General features: G+C 39.1%; 1 protein-coding gene across 2 annotated transcripts in view; it reads right to left on the bottom strand.

Annotated features, from left to right (window-relative positions):
- cacna1c (calcium channel, voltage-dependent, L type, alpha 1C subunit) overlaps nt 1-16,998 on the bottom strand; it is a 317,859-nt gene that overhangs the window by 71,276 nt on the left and 229,585 nt on the right. For both annotated transcript variants that reach the window (XM_017494341.3, XM_047162132.2), the window contains exon 32: nt 2,350-2,433. In XM_017494341.3, the coding sequence (XP_017349830.1) occupies nt 2,350-2,433 (84 nt within the window). The remainder of the gene's footprint in view (nt 1-2,349; nt 2,434-16,998) is intronic.

Genomic DNA, 16,998 nt, shown 5'->3' with positions numbered 1-16,998 from the left:
CACCTGGGAGCCAGAAATCTTTCTGATAGAGAGGGTGTCAAATACTTATTTCCCTAATTAAAATGCAAATTAATTTATAACATTTTTGACATGCGTTTTTCTGATTTTTTTTGTTGTTGTTATTCTGTCTCTCACTGTTCAAATAAACCTACCATTAAAATTATAGACTGATCATTTCTTTGTCAGTGGGCAAACGTATAAAATCAGCAGGGGAACAAATACTTCTTTCCCTCACTGTATACACATACACAGTGGGGGAAATAAGTACTGAATGCATCAATTTTTTTCATTAAGTATATTTCCGATGAGGCTATTCACATGAAATTTTCACCAGACATCAGTATTAACTCAAGAAATGCAAAATGATAAAGAATTCACAACATAACAGGCCATAAATAAAGTTATCTCTTTGTAATAAAGTGGAATGACACAGGGAAAAAAGTTCTCCAAGGAAAGGTAAGGCAAGGAACCAGCTGAAATCTGTAATTACTTAGAAAGTAATAGTACCTCCTATCTGTGCAAATTAATATCAACTGGGATAGTACATTGATGGTCTATAAAAAGGCTTTTCGTTACCAAGGTGTCACACAAGAAACATCTAATGATGGGTAAAAGCAAAGAGCTCTCCCAAGACCTTCACAACCTTATTGTTGCAAAACATTGATGGAATTGAATACAGATGTATTTCAAAACTTCTGAATCTTCCAGTAAGCACCACTGGGGACATTATCCGCAAGTTGAAGCAACATTACTCCATCAACAACCAGCCACGCATAGGAGCTCCTCAGAAGATTACTGACCAGGGAGTCAGAAGAATAGTCAGAAGAGTAGCCCAAGAGCCAAGGACCACTCGGAAAGAGCTCCAGAACATTTGGAGGCAGCAGGTACCATCGTCACAGAGAAAACAATAGGAAATGCACTCCACTCTAAAACACTTTACCAACAGTGAAGTTTGGAGGTGGAGGCATCATGCTGTGGGGCCAGTACCAAGTCTGCCATGTTTGTCATCGCATGGTACTGGCAGACTTCATATAATTGAAGGAACAATGAATGGAGCCCTTTACCAGGAGATTCTTGAGAAGAAGCTGCTGCTATCCACTAGGATGAGGAAGATGAGACGTAGGTGAACCTTCCAACAGGACAACAATCCAAAGCATACAGCAAAGGAAACTCTCAATTGGTTTCAGAGGAAAAAAAAATCAAGGTGTTAGAATGGACCAGTCAATCACCTGACTTGAATCCAATAGAACAAGATTTAAAGACAATATGTTTAGAAGAACAGGCCAAAATCACACCTGAATACTGCGGCCCATTAATTTCTTCATACAGGAAGCGTCTTGAATCGGTCATTACAAACAAAGGCTTCTCCTCCAAGTATTAAATAAATTTCAGTTAGCGTGTTCAATACTTTTTTCCCCCCGTGTCATTCCACTTTATTACACATAACTTCATTTATGGACTGTAATGTTTGGATTTCTTTATATTTATGGATTTTTTGATTTAGTACCAAAGTCTGGTGAAAATTTCATGTGAATAAGCTCTTTTTGTTGAATGTTGACGCATTCAATACTTATTTCCCCCACTGTATATTGTATATAAATCAAGGTAAGAACTATTATTTGACTAACAGATTATGAACCAAAAAACCTGATTTTATACAATCTTACAAATGTAAAATTAAGTAGAATTTAATATTAACTTGAACTTAATATTCAACACTAAAAGATTTGGAAGCCACCATTAGTTTCACAAATAAATGAACAAAAATAATTTGAGAAATAAAAAAAGGGAACAAATAAAGACATAAATACAAAAAAGAACAACATTAAACCAGTAAAAAAAAATGGAGTAGTCTCTGACTCAAAAAATAGAAATGTTGTATAAAGGCAGATTCAAAGAGAGACTAGTTAAATCCTCTGAGGCAGTTACTCTATGTCAACTATGCTACCCACTACTAGAAGAGAGTCAAATGTATTTTTAGAGAATTGCTTTTGGTGGGACTTGTCATAAATGCATTAAAAGTTAAGTGCGAGTCAGTTTGCATTATGATAGACACAGAGAAAAACAAGTATGACACAATAAATTAATTTCTCTCATAGACGGTCTCATTCATTTTCTGAAAATCTAATTTTCTACTTGATTTTTTTTTTTTTCTGATTTCCCTACATCCACAAGCTCTGAGCTACCTCTTGACAGTGTACAACAGCTTGAGAAAGCCAGATTCAGGGCATGGAGTGAATGAAAAATAATAGTATGATATATACAAAAAAAAGTTGAGAAAGGAAGATACTGGTTAATGGAATAGGGAAACATAAGAAAGAGAAAGAAAGACGGCGGTGGTGTACTTACATTTATTTCACTCAGAATGACATCTATAATGCTGCCAATTACGATGAGGAAGTCAAAAACATTCCAAGGATCACTAAAATAGCCCTATACAGGATAAAATGTTAGTTAGATAGGTAGCATCAATCAGTATGTTTACATGGACAACAATAACCCAATATTAACCCGATTAAGACAATACTCTGATTATGAAACTACCATGTAAACAGCAATTTTTTATTACCTTAATCCGATTAAAGTCATACTCAAAGTAGACACAAATAGAATTAAGACATGTGAAGTACTCCTGTTTTAGTCGCATTATCGACGTGCATTACAGTCATGTAAACACCTTAATCACACTATTAATGTTGTGTAGGAGTTTTCACTGCATTTTGTGACAGGACACACGGCAGTGCACATCCATTTGACGGCAAACAGGAGAGCACGGCTGCATCCAAAACCACGTACTTACCTACTATATAGTACGTGAAATACATGTGTTTCGGCTACTATATAGTAGGTAAGTACATGGTTTGGGACACAGCCCAAGGCTTCAAGCAGTCATCTATTAGTACCTATAGCATAATAAATAATTAACTGCACTTGAAGCTTTCGTAAAATTAAAAATAAAAACACCCAAAACTGTATACAGTACCATAACGAAGACGAACTGTATGTTAATACATGAAATTCTGGAGGGAACATCGGACGGCATGGCATGGTGACGTAATGATGTGTGCCGTTAATCGATCTATGATCTATAACATGCAAAACGGGAACATGAAAGTAGTATTCTAAAAGCGACTTATGTAAACACCTTAATCACAATATTATCTATTCAGAATAAGGTCAATTATTGCTGTCCATGTAAACGTAGTTAGTCAGTCATAGGACTATCAGACTGGCCTTGACAGATTATTACAGTAAATAAAAGGAAAAAGTCTCAAATATACAACATACATAAATCTTCATGAATTGTCTGTAACCAAGTTGCAAAACCATACAAAATACTAGTACTGTAATTTTTAAAAAAATCATTTAAACAAATAAGTCTTTAATATCAATGGGGTGATTGTTTAGGAAAAAAGGCTTACATATGAGGAATTTTATACCTCTACATACCTGATATACTAGATGAATAAATGTAACAAAATTGCTGAAGAATACTAGTAGCCCAAAATGACATAAAACAATTAATAAATTTTAGCCAAGAGATGTCTATTATCTGCACTTACAGTTAACCAGTATTATTAGCACCCTACATGAAAATGTGCAGTATTAACTATATAAAATGAATAACACAAGTAATAAGTGATTATTTCAACCGTAAACCTATTGTTTCTCTGTGATACTCAATTTATGTCACAACTCTCACTGGTCTTTATTCATTTAAAGTTGTGTAGAAACCAGTGGAAAATTGACGACATGGAATAATGTATGAATGAATATACATCTGAAGGGTCACACAACATTGAATTATCAACATTGAGTTATGTCATATGCATATGACACACCCCAATTTACCTTATTAGACATAATCTACATGAAACATAGTCTAATGAGAGAAATGCTCTCATTTCTCCCTATGGCATGAAATCAACCAATGCTACCTAGTATCATTGCACAAGTTTTTGTCTTTCTTTTTTCCCCATGTAAAAATGTTCAAGTAACTGTACATCTGGGCAGGAAAGGACATTGCTCACTATTATTTATTTCTAAGTTTTACTGTGTTGAATCTACAAACTGTTTGCCGAAATCAGCATTCTCTTAAGCAAAGGGATCACGTGCACCACCTGAATCTTGTTTCTTCTCTCTTTGATCTCTCGCGTATCTTTGAATGTGATCTCACTCTGTGCTTATTACCACTGTCACTCAGTCAGTATCTCCGTTTATGTCGAGCAAAAATAAGATCCAAATTACGTAGCATTATTCTCATTAATGTTACTGCACTTATTATGTAATTGGAAATATTTTTATCATTTCTATTGGTGGCCAACCACCACGTGCAAGTCTTTAAAAGTCCCCACCATATTTCTTTTCCCTATTGTTCTTCTTGTTTCACATACCAGGAGGTGCGGCCACATACAATCCCATCTGAAAGTATTGGAACAAGAAGGCCAATTCTATATATTTAAAAATTTAAGACATTTAGGTTTGAGATCAAAATATTAATATTAGACAATAGATCTGAATTTCGGCTTTCATTTCCTATATTTACATCTAGGTGTGTTAAACAATACACCTTTGGTTGTAGACCAAACAATTTTTAGGTGAGTAAAAGTATAAGAATAGATAGTCTTAAAGTAAAGTAAAGTAAATAAAACTGACTTTATATCCCTGGCTTGCAATAACTGCACCAAGCCAGTGACCCACTGATATCAAGAAACTGTTGCATTATTCATTTCTGATGCATTTTCAGGCTTATAACACAGCTTCTTTCAGCTGTTGTTTGTTTCCGGGGGGATTGTTGGGTTTCGGTTGGGTTAAGGTCTGGTGATTGACTTGATTATTCTAAAACTTAACCCTGATAAAATCCTTTGTTGAGTTGGTAGTGTGTTTTGGGTCATTGTCTTGCTGAAGTTCTTTAGAAATTAGATTGGATGTATTTCTCTGTAAATTGGAAGACAGATGTTTCTGTAAACGTCTGAATTCATTCTGCTGCTACCATCATGAGTTACATTAAAGCTTATTGAGCCTGTTCCAGAAGCAGCCATGCAAGCCCAAGCCATGACACTACCTCTACCATGTTTCACAGATGAGCGTATATGTTTTGGATCATCGTATATCCTTTCTTTCTCCACATTTTGACCTTTCCATCACTTAGAGGTTAATCTTGGTTCCAGAACTTTTGTGGCATTTGACTCTTTGCATTTGACTCTCACACTGAGTTTAAGTCCTGGCCTCAGTAGACACCCTATGCTATGTTCCTTTCTGACACATTCCAGCCCTTACAACTCTCCAATAAAACCTGTTTAACGTTCAGTCCTTGTGTCTGTGTTCTGCTTCTGGGTCCCAAATCCCTCATTAGTTGTAACAAGCAGAGCTCCCTCCAACCTATGCCTCAACTTCTCTAGTGTCAGTTGGAGAGCCAGAGGTGAGGGGATAAATATGGTTGTGCAGAGATGTGGATCTTTAAGCTTGACACAATCACAAGCATGTTGTGGTGGGAGGTTGATGGCTGTGCTCTTGGTGAAATCCTTATTGACATCGGAAAACACTGGGGAATAATGACCTCCTGAGCTGAATAAGGATCCCCTGTGGAAGTGAAGGAATGAACAACATTTGTCATTTAATAGAAAATAGAAGATTGTCTGTTTTGCATTATGCTCCTGGGTAGCAGAATTTGGTGCATTTTTTCCAGGAGATTATCTTCCTCTTCGTAGTATTGGCAAAGATCCAAACTTTTCCTTCCTTCATCACTCTTCAGATAGGAGTGGTAATGAGACCAGCTGCATAGGTTTGTCCTCAAATTTCTTAATCTCTCCAACTTTTTTTTTTTTTTATCAACAAGTGAAAAATTAAGGAACAAGGAAATGTTTCATGTTCCATATGCACCACATGGGACATCTTAGATAGCCATCATTTAAAACAAGTTGTCAGATCTTCTTTGCTTGTAAAGATGGAGTCAAGGCACAAGGTATGGATACAAATGTACAATTTAATAGCAATTATCCCAAAGCACAAGACAAAGTCATGGTCATAAACAGGCAGAGATCAAACACAGATTAACAAAGGCTAGAATAAAGATGGACACCAAGGTATCTGTAGGTGTAAACCAGCTGAATGTACTGACCCATGATGGTAATTAGGCTAGTCATGGTCCTCTTCCTCCTGAAGTCCATCACCATCCCCTTGGTCTTGGCCACATTGAGAAGCTGATGGTTCCTCCCACACCACTCCACATATTTGATGTCCAAGTTCCTGTACTCATCTTCCTGTCCATCCATTATTAACTCCACCACCACAGATTCATCAGAAATTTTCTGAAGCTGGGAGAGATCCGAACTGTACTGAAAGTCTGGATTATGCAGGGTGAAGAAGGGGGAGAGCACAGTTCCCTGTGGTGCTCCAGTGCTGCTCAGAAGGCATTCAGACATGTTCCCAGGCCCACAAACTGGGGTCTGTCCGACAGGTAGTCTGTAACCCAGGAGATTATGGTCATGTGCACCTGCATTCTTTTCATCTCTATTCACAGCAGGAGAGGTTGGATGTTGTTGAATGCATTCGAGAAATCAAAGAAAGTGATTCTCACTCTGATGTTGTTGTAGTATAAGACTGCATTATCCATTATACATACCTGTGGCTAGTTGGCACACTGCAGGGGGTCATTAAAAAAGCTGATCTGAGGTCTGAGATGGAACATCACTAGATTCTCCAGGACCTTCATGACCTGTGATGTGAGAGCTACTGCTCTGTAATCCTTCAGGGAGGAGGGAGTTGTTTTCTTTGGAACATGAACCAGGCAGGATGTTTTCCATAGTACTTTTTACACTCTAGAGCTTTCTCCTGTTTCTCCTGTACTTTTTTGAAGGCTCAGGTTGAAGAGGTGAAGGGGGGGTAAGGAAAGAGTGGTGGTGAGGGAGTGGAGAGGAAGGGGATCGTGATGAAGATCCTTAGCTCTTTCTAGACTGCCATCCACAGGTTGCTGTTTTGCTTTGAAGCTGGTGAGCCAGATCACCAGGCAGATGCCAGCCCACACCTCCTTTGCATTGTTCTGCTGAAGCCTGCCCTCCAGCTTCCTTCTGTAGACTTTTGTTCTCCCTCAGTCTCACCTTCAACTCCTTCTGCACCCTCCTCAGCCTTGTCCTGTTCCTTGTCCTTCTGCCTGTAAGCCTGCTTCTTGGTGATTTGGGGTTTATTAGGAAAACAATGCACCCTCCTGACTGGAACTATACTGCCCATTCAGAAATCGATGTAGTCCATTATGCAGTCCATCATGTTATTAAATGTCTTCCCCAGCTGATTCACAGAACACTTCTCAGTCTGAGGCCTCAAAGCAGACCTGCAGTCTTCACTGGCTCTTGTGACCTTCTCCTTATGGTCTTCTTTGTCACAGACTGCCTTAGGACAACAGATCAGTATGTGGGTGTCAGCAGAACCAGGTTGTGGTCAGACCTTCCCAGTGGGGGAAGAGCAGATGAACTTTATGGTAACACAACTGACAAACTGGTGGAACTTTGGTAATGTGGTGGAGAGTGACACATGATTAAAATCTCCATAAATGACAGTGACCGGGTTTAGATGCTGTGGTTGGAGTCTCGTGATAGCCAAGAGTATGATGTCAAATTCTGCTTCTAAATCAGATGCCGGTGGGATGTAAACAATAACCACAATGGCGACCATGAATTCCCCCTGCAGATAATATGGACATAATCCAATATCTCAATGTGTGGGCAATTATACCACCAGATTACACCATATGTTGTTTACAAACAGTGCAACTCCTCTACCTTTCATCTCACCACTCATTCTACTGTCTCTTTCTGCCCCCATTGTCTGAAACATAGGGATAGAAACATTTGAGTATGGAATCTTCGTGCCACCATGTCTCAATGAAACAAAGCACTCCTGATATTCCCTCTGGGTCCTGATCAATGGGCCTGCTATTCAGAGCATGGACTGTGAAAGGTATTTTGAAAAGATTAAGCAGGGATTTTGAGTTGGTCTGTTAGGGCCTTAGAAATGCAGTTTTTGAATGCTCCAAAGTCTAGGAGGGCTAGGGTACAAAGAAAGTGATCTTCAGTAAATATGTTGACAGGAATAAACACTTGTTTAAGCAAATATGGGCCATTTTTGGGTGGATTAACAGATATTGAAGCACTTCCTGGGTCAGGTTGAGAGGCATTTGCTACAGCATTTTAAGGACTTCCTCTGCTGTGGATCCACTCACACTGATGACCCTCTTTGGAACCCGCTTGAGGAGGCTCAAGTTCTGGTGTTTGGCAGCTGTATCCAAGGTAGAGTGACATTTTTGTAATGATGGAGACAAGGTATGGATACAAACACAGGCTTTAATAGCAATAATCCCAAAACACAAGGCAGAGTCATTGTCATAAACAGATCAAAAAGGTCAAAACACAGGCAAACAGGTTAATGTAGGCAGGGCTAAATGATGGAAGTGGAAAATACAAAACTGGGGTCAAAACCTTGAATCAACTAAATGTAACAAAGGCTCGGAAATGCTCTCAGTACAAATGATGGTAAAACTTTGGCAGGTGATGGTGGATTTGGTTTGAATTTATAGTCCTTCTAATGAGGGTCACAAATGAGTAACAGATGAAATTAGTCGATAGATAACCTGGAACACTGTAATGTCTGGATTGGATTGGAATGGTTTGAAGAGGCCCTGGTGTGACATAGCTACAACCATACAAATCATCAAGAACTGTTGCTGACCTTACAGAATCAAAATATTCATAAATTGCTAAAGCAGGATTGGACTCTGTGTGTGTGCAAAGCCTATCAGAAAGCCACATAAATATATCAGACCAAAAACTATGTTGAACAGAACAGAAACAAAAAAGATATGCCAAGGAATATCTGCAATTTTATATTTGGAAAATAGAGCCATACTTAATTAGTTTTTGATTAGTGAAGCCCATGAAGAACCTTGAATTGTATCAATCTATATTTTGAATTTTATATTTTATGAACGAGATAATTTAGACAGACTTTCTTCCCAAATGTGACTTTTCTATTTAATGGAGGTATTGTATTAGTCACGGTATTAGTCACTGTAGCTAAGTGGCAGTGGATTCAGTTTTGACAGCTTCTGGTAATTTGTTACAGATGGTGTAAACACTTACAGGAGCACTTCACCCACATTCATTCCAAAATTTAAAAACAACAACAACAACAACAACAACAACAACAAAACAGGATGGATGTGAAATATCTGTTTCCAAATATTCATATGTTGTGTTCACTGTAAATAAGGCATTTATATTTAACGTACATAACACAATTTTGAATATTTGAACTGTCGTCACAACAAGCCAGTGACTACATTTCCCATCCTGCACAGCGGCCTACAAACATGGCCCCCACTTCTCCCACACACACACACACACACACACACACACACGCGTTCACCTTCTCCAGTACTCTAATCACACACACCTGTTTCCAATCTCACACACACTTGCACCACAGTATATAAGAGACTCTTTAAACACTATGACTTTGCATAGTATTGAGTTTAACTCTTTGCCAAGTGATTGTTCTTTGTTCTCGTCTCATGGTTATTGACCTCGTTTCTCGTTTACTGACTCTGATTCAAGCCTCGCCCAATTTATGCCTGTTTGTTGATCACCTGACCCATTGCCTGTTTTGACCACGCTTCTGTCTAATAATTTGGATTTGTCTGCCTGTAGCTCCTAAATAAAAGGAGTCATTAAAGTCTTTATCTTTATCTTCATCTTTATCTTCATCTTTATCTTCCACCTTAGTTACCACTTCGTGACAGAATACTATGCCAAACATGGATGCAGCAGCAAGACTGAGGAGACATCCCACAAAGAAAACCAAACAAACCATCCCAGCTGTGAATTTGATCCAGTTTCCGCAGTGGACTAGAGCCGATCTCCCGGAGCTGTATGATGGTTTGTCAGATCAGAATTTTTTCTTGGGAATGCCAGATATACTTCTCCAGTCTAACTGAATCCAAGCCCGGATGAGAAGCAATGGCTAGGGTTCCTGTTGTCCCGGTTTCGCAGCCCAGCACGCTAGTGGGCACAGCGTTTAGCAGCCATGGGATCCTGGGGACTGGAAAGTGTCAGTCTGTTTGTGGGACTTGTCATGATGGTGTACGGCATCCCAGAACCCTGGGCGATCTTTGAGGATCTTGTGGGGGAACCATGCCTCAGAGATGAACTGGACGTGCTGTTTACTACATATTATCAGCAGACATACATGGTGACCCCAGAGCTCCACCTCGAGACCTACGTGGTGCTCTCACCTGCTGAGCTCCAGCCAGAGGTCAACGTGGTGACCTCGGCACCAGAGCTCGAACCTGGGACCCATGAGGTGGTCTCACCTGCCGAGTTCCAGCCAGAGGTCAACATGGCAACCACTGAGCTCCAGCCAAAGGTCAACGTGGCAACCACTGAGCTCCAGCCAGAGGTCAACATGGCCACCTCAGGGCTCCAGCCTGAGGTCAACGTGGCCACCTCAGACCCAGAGTTTCAGCCTGAGACCCATGAGGTGGTCTCCGCTCCAGAGCTCCAGCATAAAGTCAAGTTCCTGAAAGAGGTCAACGAGGTAATCTCTTAAGCCATGTTCATGTCCGAGGACATGAGGACGTCGCTCTGCTTTTCTTGCTCCGCTGAGGACGCTGCTCAACCTCCTGGTTTAGCTGGGGATATTTTTCCCAGTGGGCCAGGACCGCCAATGGAGGGGAGTGTTTTCTGGCGCTTCGGGAGGAGCACCCTTGGGGGGGGTTCTGTCACGTCACAGTAAACCAGTGACTACATTTCCCATCCTGCACAGCGGCCTACAAACTTGGCCACCATGGACCACATGACCCCTCCCACACACACACACACACATTTTCATCTTCTCCGGAACTCTAATCACACACAACTATTTCCAATCTCATAGACACACACCACAGTATATAAGAGACTGTTTAAACACTGACTTTGCATATTATTGAATTTAACTCTTTGCCAAGAGGTTGTTCTTTGTTCTTGTCTCATTTCGTTTCATGGTTATTGACCTCGTTTCTCGTTTACCGACTCTGATTCAAGCCTTGGCCTATCTATGTTTGCTGATCGCCTGACCCATTACCTGTTTTGACCACGCTTCTGTCTAATGATTTGGATTTGTCTGCCTGTCGCTCCTAAATAAAAACTTTATCTGCACTTGCTTCCACCTCAGTTACCACTTCGTGACAATACACTTGCATATATATATATATATATATATATATTTATTTTATGTTTACAAAATATATATTTGTATATAATAATTAGTAAATAATAATGATACGGATAAAACAACAAATTACAGCAAGGTCTACAATAAAGATTGGTTAACTAGTTGGTCAAGTAATAAAGATTAGTGATATATACACACATACAGTGGGTATTGAAATTGTCGATATATTTCCAATGAGGCTATTCACATGAAATTTTCACCAGACATCAGTATTAACTCAAGAAATCTGGAAATATAAAGAATTCACAACCTTAAATAAAGTTATGTGTAATAAATTGGAATGACACAGGAAAAAAAGTATCGAACATGCTAAGAAAAAGCAGTTCTCCAAGGCAAGGTAAGGCAATGAACCAGCTGAAAGTAATTATACCCCCTAGTAAGTAATTATACCCTCTATCTGTGCAAATTAATATCAGCTGGGTTAGTACATTCATGGTCTATAAAAAGGCTTTTTGTTACCAAGGTGTCACACAAGAAACATCTCATGATGGGTAAAAATAAAGCGCTTTCCCAAAACTTTCACACCCTTATTGTTGTGAAACACAGTGATGGAATCGGATACAGACAGATTTCAAAATTTCTGAATCCTCCAGTAAGCACCATTGTGGCCATTATCCACAAGTGGAAGCAACATCAAGCAACACAATATTTCTGACCAGGGAGTCAGAAGAATAGTCAGAAGAGTAGCCCAAGAACCAAGGACCACTCGGAAAGAGCTCCAGAAACACTTGGAGGCAGCAGGTGCCATTGTCACAGAGAAAACAATAGGAAATGGACTCCTATGCTAACCCCACAAGACTACATTACAAAAGAAAAGGCATGTTGAAGCTTGTTTAAAGTTTTTACAACTCATTTGGACAAGCCTATGAAATACTGGGAGAGTGTAGTCTGGTCAGACGAGGCAAAATTGAGCTTTTTGGCTGTCATACTACACACCATGTTTGGGGAAGAAATAGCACTGCACATAATCCTAAAAAAAAATATACCAACAGTGAAGTTTGGAGGTGGAAGCATCATGGTGTGGGGCTATTTTTCATCACATGGTACTGGCAGACTTCATAATTGAAGGAACGATGAATGGAGCCCTTTACTGGGAGATTCTTGAGAAGAATCTGCCGTCATCCACAAAGATGATGAAGATGAGATGTGGGTGGACCTTCCAGCAGAACAACGATCCAAAGCATACAGCAAAGGAAACTCTCAATTGGTTTCAGAGAAAAAAATCAAGGTGTTAGTATGGCCCAATCACCTGACTTGAATCCAATTGAACAAGATTTAAAGACAATATATTTAGAAGAATGGGCGAAAATCACACCTGAATACTGCCGCCCATTAATTTCTTCATACAGGAAACGTCTTGAAGCTGTCATTACAAACAAAGTCTTCTCCACTAAGTATTCAATTAATTTCATTTAGCATGTTCAATACTTTTTTCATGTGTCATTGTTTTATTACACATAACTTTATTTATGGACTTTAACGTTTGGATTTCTTTATACGTGTGTATTTCAAACCAGTTAATACCAATGTCTGGTGAAAATTTCATGTGAATAACCCCAGTGGCAATATATTTACTGAAAAAAATGTTGACACGTTTTATTTTTTATTTCCCCCATTGTGTTATATATATATATATATATATATATATATATATATATATATATATATATATATAAAATATTATACATACACAAATAAAAATTAAAGCTGCACCATTACTAAATTTCTCAGCCGATACCGATAGTTCTGCCTCTTATGTCTTCTTTTAAATTAATAATAATTAATTCCAAAATTCTGAAGGAGATGCAAATAAAAACTTTATTCTCCTCATTTCAACAAGTTGTTTCACAGTAACTGGTCTCAAACAGAAAACATATTACTCAATTAACATTAACACATTAACTAAATTCTGAAGATTAAAGTAAGATTTTGTTAACTTATTGAATGTTATTAATTCATATTAACATTGACTGAAAACCTCCTTTTAGGCTCACATTCACTCACCACAAACAAAAGCATTTCTACTTCATCATTGAACATCAAACTGGTAATATATAATATCAACGTTTTTATACAACATTAAATGGATATGAAATATACTACTCTACACTACTCTATTTTTTCTATGCAATATATACTTTTTTGTCAACTCATCTTCATTTAAATCTTTCAACGGTGTACTGGCGCTTTAATTCAGCATGAGCAGCACAGCAAAAAAGAAATAAATAAAAAATTAGACTCGACGCCGAAACACCCGCTTCACTGCTGTTCACTTCCACTGTAAGATTTTAGCGGTGAAGAGCTTACAAACTGCAGTTTTGTCATCATTCCCCACAAGACACATCTTTACAGACAGCACAAAATCGATGTGTTCTCCTGGCCTCTTTTTGACAGGATATAATCGGCCCTGATCATCAGATGTTTTTAAACTATTGGCCGATGAAAAATAGCCTTTATTGCCTGATACCGATTATCTGCCGATACATTGGTGCATCTCATAATATAAATATATACACACACTAGCTGTGTGTGCGCGTGTGAAGGATCTCCTTTTTATGTCATCTACTATATTTGGAAACTTGAATTCTTGGACTATCTTCAGAATTGCACAAATTTGTGAATTGCTTTGCTGTTAGTTTCTGTTATTTTAATAGGAGCCTCACTGGTAATGCTAACAGTCCCTGCTCTGGGCAGCTACACACTCAGAAAAGTAATACAAATATTAAAAGCAATAAAAAAAATGTATCTGTACTGTTGCTTGTAATTACTGCCTATACTGATATTCTTGTACTATGTACAGACACTGAAAGATCTGACTTTGGATGGTAAAATACTATGCTCTCAGTACGGTTGGGTATCATTAGAATTTTATCGATTCTGATTACGATTATGCTTATTGGTTCTGATTCTTAATGACTCCTGGTTTTGATTCCAAATTGTTTAAAAAAAAAAAAAGAGGTCAAATGTTTAGATAACGAATATCTTTATTTCAGTCAGGGCAACTTTAGTAAAGAAATTAACAGCATTTATTGATAGGAATGAAGTGTAAATAGATCTTGGTGGACTAGATCTGCTACATTGCTGCTGCTGCTAAGAAAAAACAAAGACTTTCTCTGTTAGACATGCTCAAACTTAGAGGTAATGAGAACCATGTGCTGATTCAAGCGGTACGGTAGGAGGAACAAAATTTTCAGGAAAATAATTAATTTAATCCATTTTGGAATAAGGCTGTAACATAAAAAATATGGAAAAAGTGAAGTGCTGTGAATACTTTCGGGATGCACTGTATGCCTCCATAGATCATGCCATTCAAATCATAAAAACTGTGGGTAAAGGTGCCTGGCTAGGCAAAGCTGACATTAGAGATGTCTTTAAAACGATGCCCCTACACCCCTTCCAGTGGCATCTTTTCAGCATCTGCTGGAGATCAAAAATGTATTTCGCAGTGCACATAATTTTAAAACAAATTGCTGGCGCTACAAGGGCACCTCAATTTTGCCATGCGCATCATTCCCCATGGTCATGCATTAATTTCTAGACTATGTCAAAACATGTCCCCAATCTTCAGGATATAATTGTGCTAGATCAACGCTGCCTGTTGGATTTATGTTTTTGGACTCTTTTAGTCAACGAATGGAATGGAATCTCATTTTCTATAATGACAACTTTGAATCCTCCAGCTCTCTCCAATTCTTTACTAACACAGCCCCTTCCATTGGGTTCAGAGCGATTTTCGGGTAATAAATGGTTCACTGACAATTGGCCCCACAAGATCCTTAGTCTATCTCCAAACTTAAATCCACAGCATTACAGTGCATCCGGAAAGTATTCACAGCACTTCACTTTTTCCACATTTTGTTATGTTATAGCCTTATTCCAAAATGGATTCAATTAATTATTTTCCACAAAATTTGTCAGAGAGAAAATGTCTTTGGGAATAAGGCTGATAATACTATGCTAGGGGTTGCGCTGTTGTGTGGGGATTACAGGTCAATGATTAATCTTTACTTTCCTGAGTATTTTCAAATGACAACACCTATGGGGCTAATGCGGAAAATAGGGAATGGGGAATGGCTGAAGGGAATAATGAAATACCAATTCTTTCTGGATTAGGGTGTCAACTACTTTGGGTTCTTTTAAAGCTGAAGAGAGTTTTTTGTAAATGTAGAGGGATGACGGGATGAAATTAAGCCTGGCCAAAACACCTTGAGTAAGACCAGTTATGAGGAAATTTACAAAGAAACAATTAGGATAAAAAAGGGGCTCTGCTAGATGACATGGAGAGAGCTGTCATGAGGCTGTGGTGTGGCGATACATCATCTGGGGAAACTCCGGGGCAGTCCAGGAGAGCGCTGAGAAAGGAGCAAGAGTGGTGGAGGCGGTGAGTGGATTGGATTTTTTCAGAGCTGAAACTCTTTTTTCCAGTCTATTAACGGAGTCCTTAATTTCAACGAGTGCTACGAGCATGGGTTCAGGTGCATCCATGGGGTTGGTATGGGATATTTTGTATGAAGAAGAATTTGGTATCAGAGTGGCATGTTTTCACTTAGCCTTAGCTGGGGAGGGACTGGGTGGTAGAGGAAGAAGAGTTGGGATGCAGTTGGAAAATAAGAGAAAGAAGGTAAACAAATCTTCATGTGATAAACAGATTGGCGGGGTGATATTATGGTTGAACAAGTTTTCCAAAATCCTAAAAAATGGCCAGTCTTGAATGGAGGTGTGACGTTGGGCCAGTTGAGCACTCTGGCATTTGGAGGGAGGACAAAGGGTTCTCTTTGGCTGGTAGAGTGTTTGGAGTCTTTGTTTCGTGGTCTGGATCAGAGTCAGGTTTGTCGAGGAATAAGACCTCATCGATGTCTAGGTGAGACATTCTGTGCCCAGCCAGTTAGTCAGGATAATAAAGGGTTACGTAGATAGAGAAGCGTGCAGAGATTCAGTCCTTTCACAACTAATTATGTGACCAATATGTGCCACTCCTCTGTTTTCTCCCTGGATAGTCTTACCTTCATTGCCAAAGAGAACGGAGTCTCATGGCTAGGCAATGTATGTGCTACCTAGGTGCAGGCACTATACTATATTTCCAGTCAGTATACGGCTCTCGGGTGCGTTTTTTCTGTTAACAGTGTTAATCGACTCTGGATCAGCGGAAAATTTCATTGACCAAGAAACTGTCACCACATTAACATTTCCATCCATTGTTTGTCATGCCCTATGAGAATCCACACCATTGATGGAGGGCCTATCGGAGGTGCCATCAAATTCCAAACCCAACCCCTCTGATTTATGTCAGTGCTTTACACCAAGAAAAAAATATAATTCCTATTAACTGTGACCACCAAACATCCCATTATCTTGGCTCTCTTAGCATCACCAGGAGATCACCCACTGGTCGAGTTACTGTCAACAACATTGTCTTCTGTCACCTCCACTCTGTATGGCCTCAACTTCTGTGGAAAGTCCCGGACCCTATGCTCCGAGCCACAGACATTCCCTACCAAGTGTTAAAACCTAATTTTTAACAAGGCCATTTTTAACAAGGCCAAAGCCAGTGCCTTAACCCCGCACCATCCCTATGATTGTGCAATTAAGCTGCTTCCAGGAAGCACACCTCCCTGTAACAGGATATACTCCCTTTCTATCACAGAACAAAGAGCTATGGAGGAGTACATCCAAGAAGCACTACAACACTATATTCCGTCCTTCCGCATCACCTGCCTCAGCTGGGGTCTTTTT

Source organism: Ictalurus punctatus, chromosome 19 (genome assembly GCF_001660625.3).
Source record: "Ictalurus punctatus breed USDA103 chromosome 19, Coco_2.0, whole genome shotgun sequence".
Lineage (NCBI taxonomy): Eukaryota > Metazoa > Chordata > Actinopteri > Siluriformes > Ictaluridae > Ictalurus > Ictalurus punctatus.
Note: the sequence above shows the minus strand (reverse complement) of the source record. Positions and strands in the feature narration are given on the sequence as shown.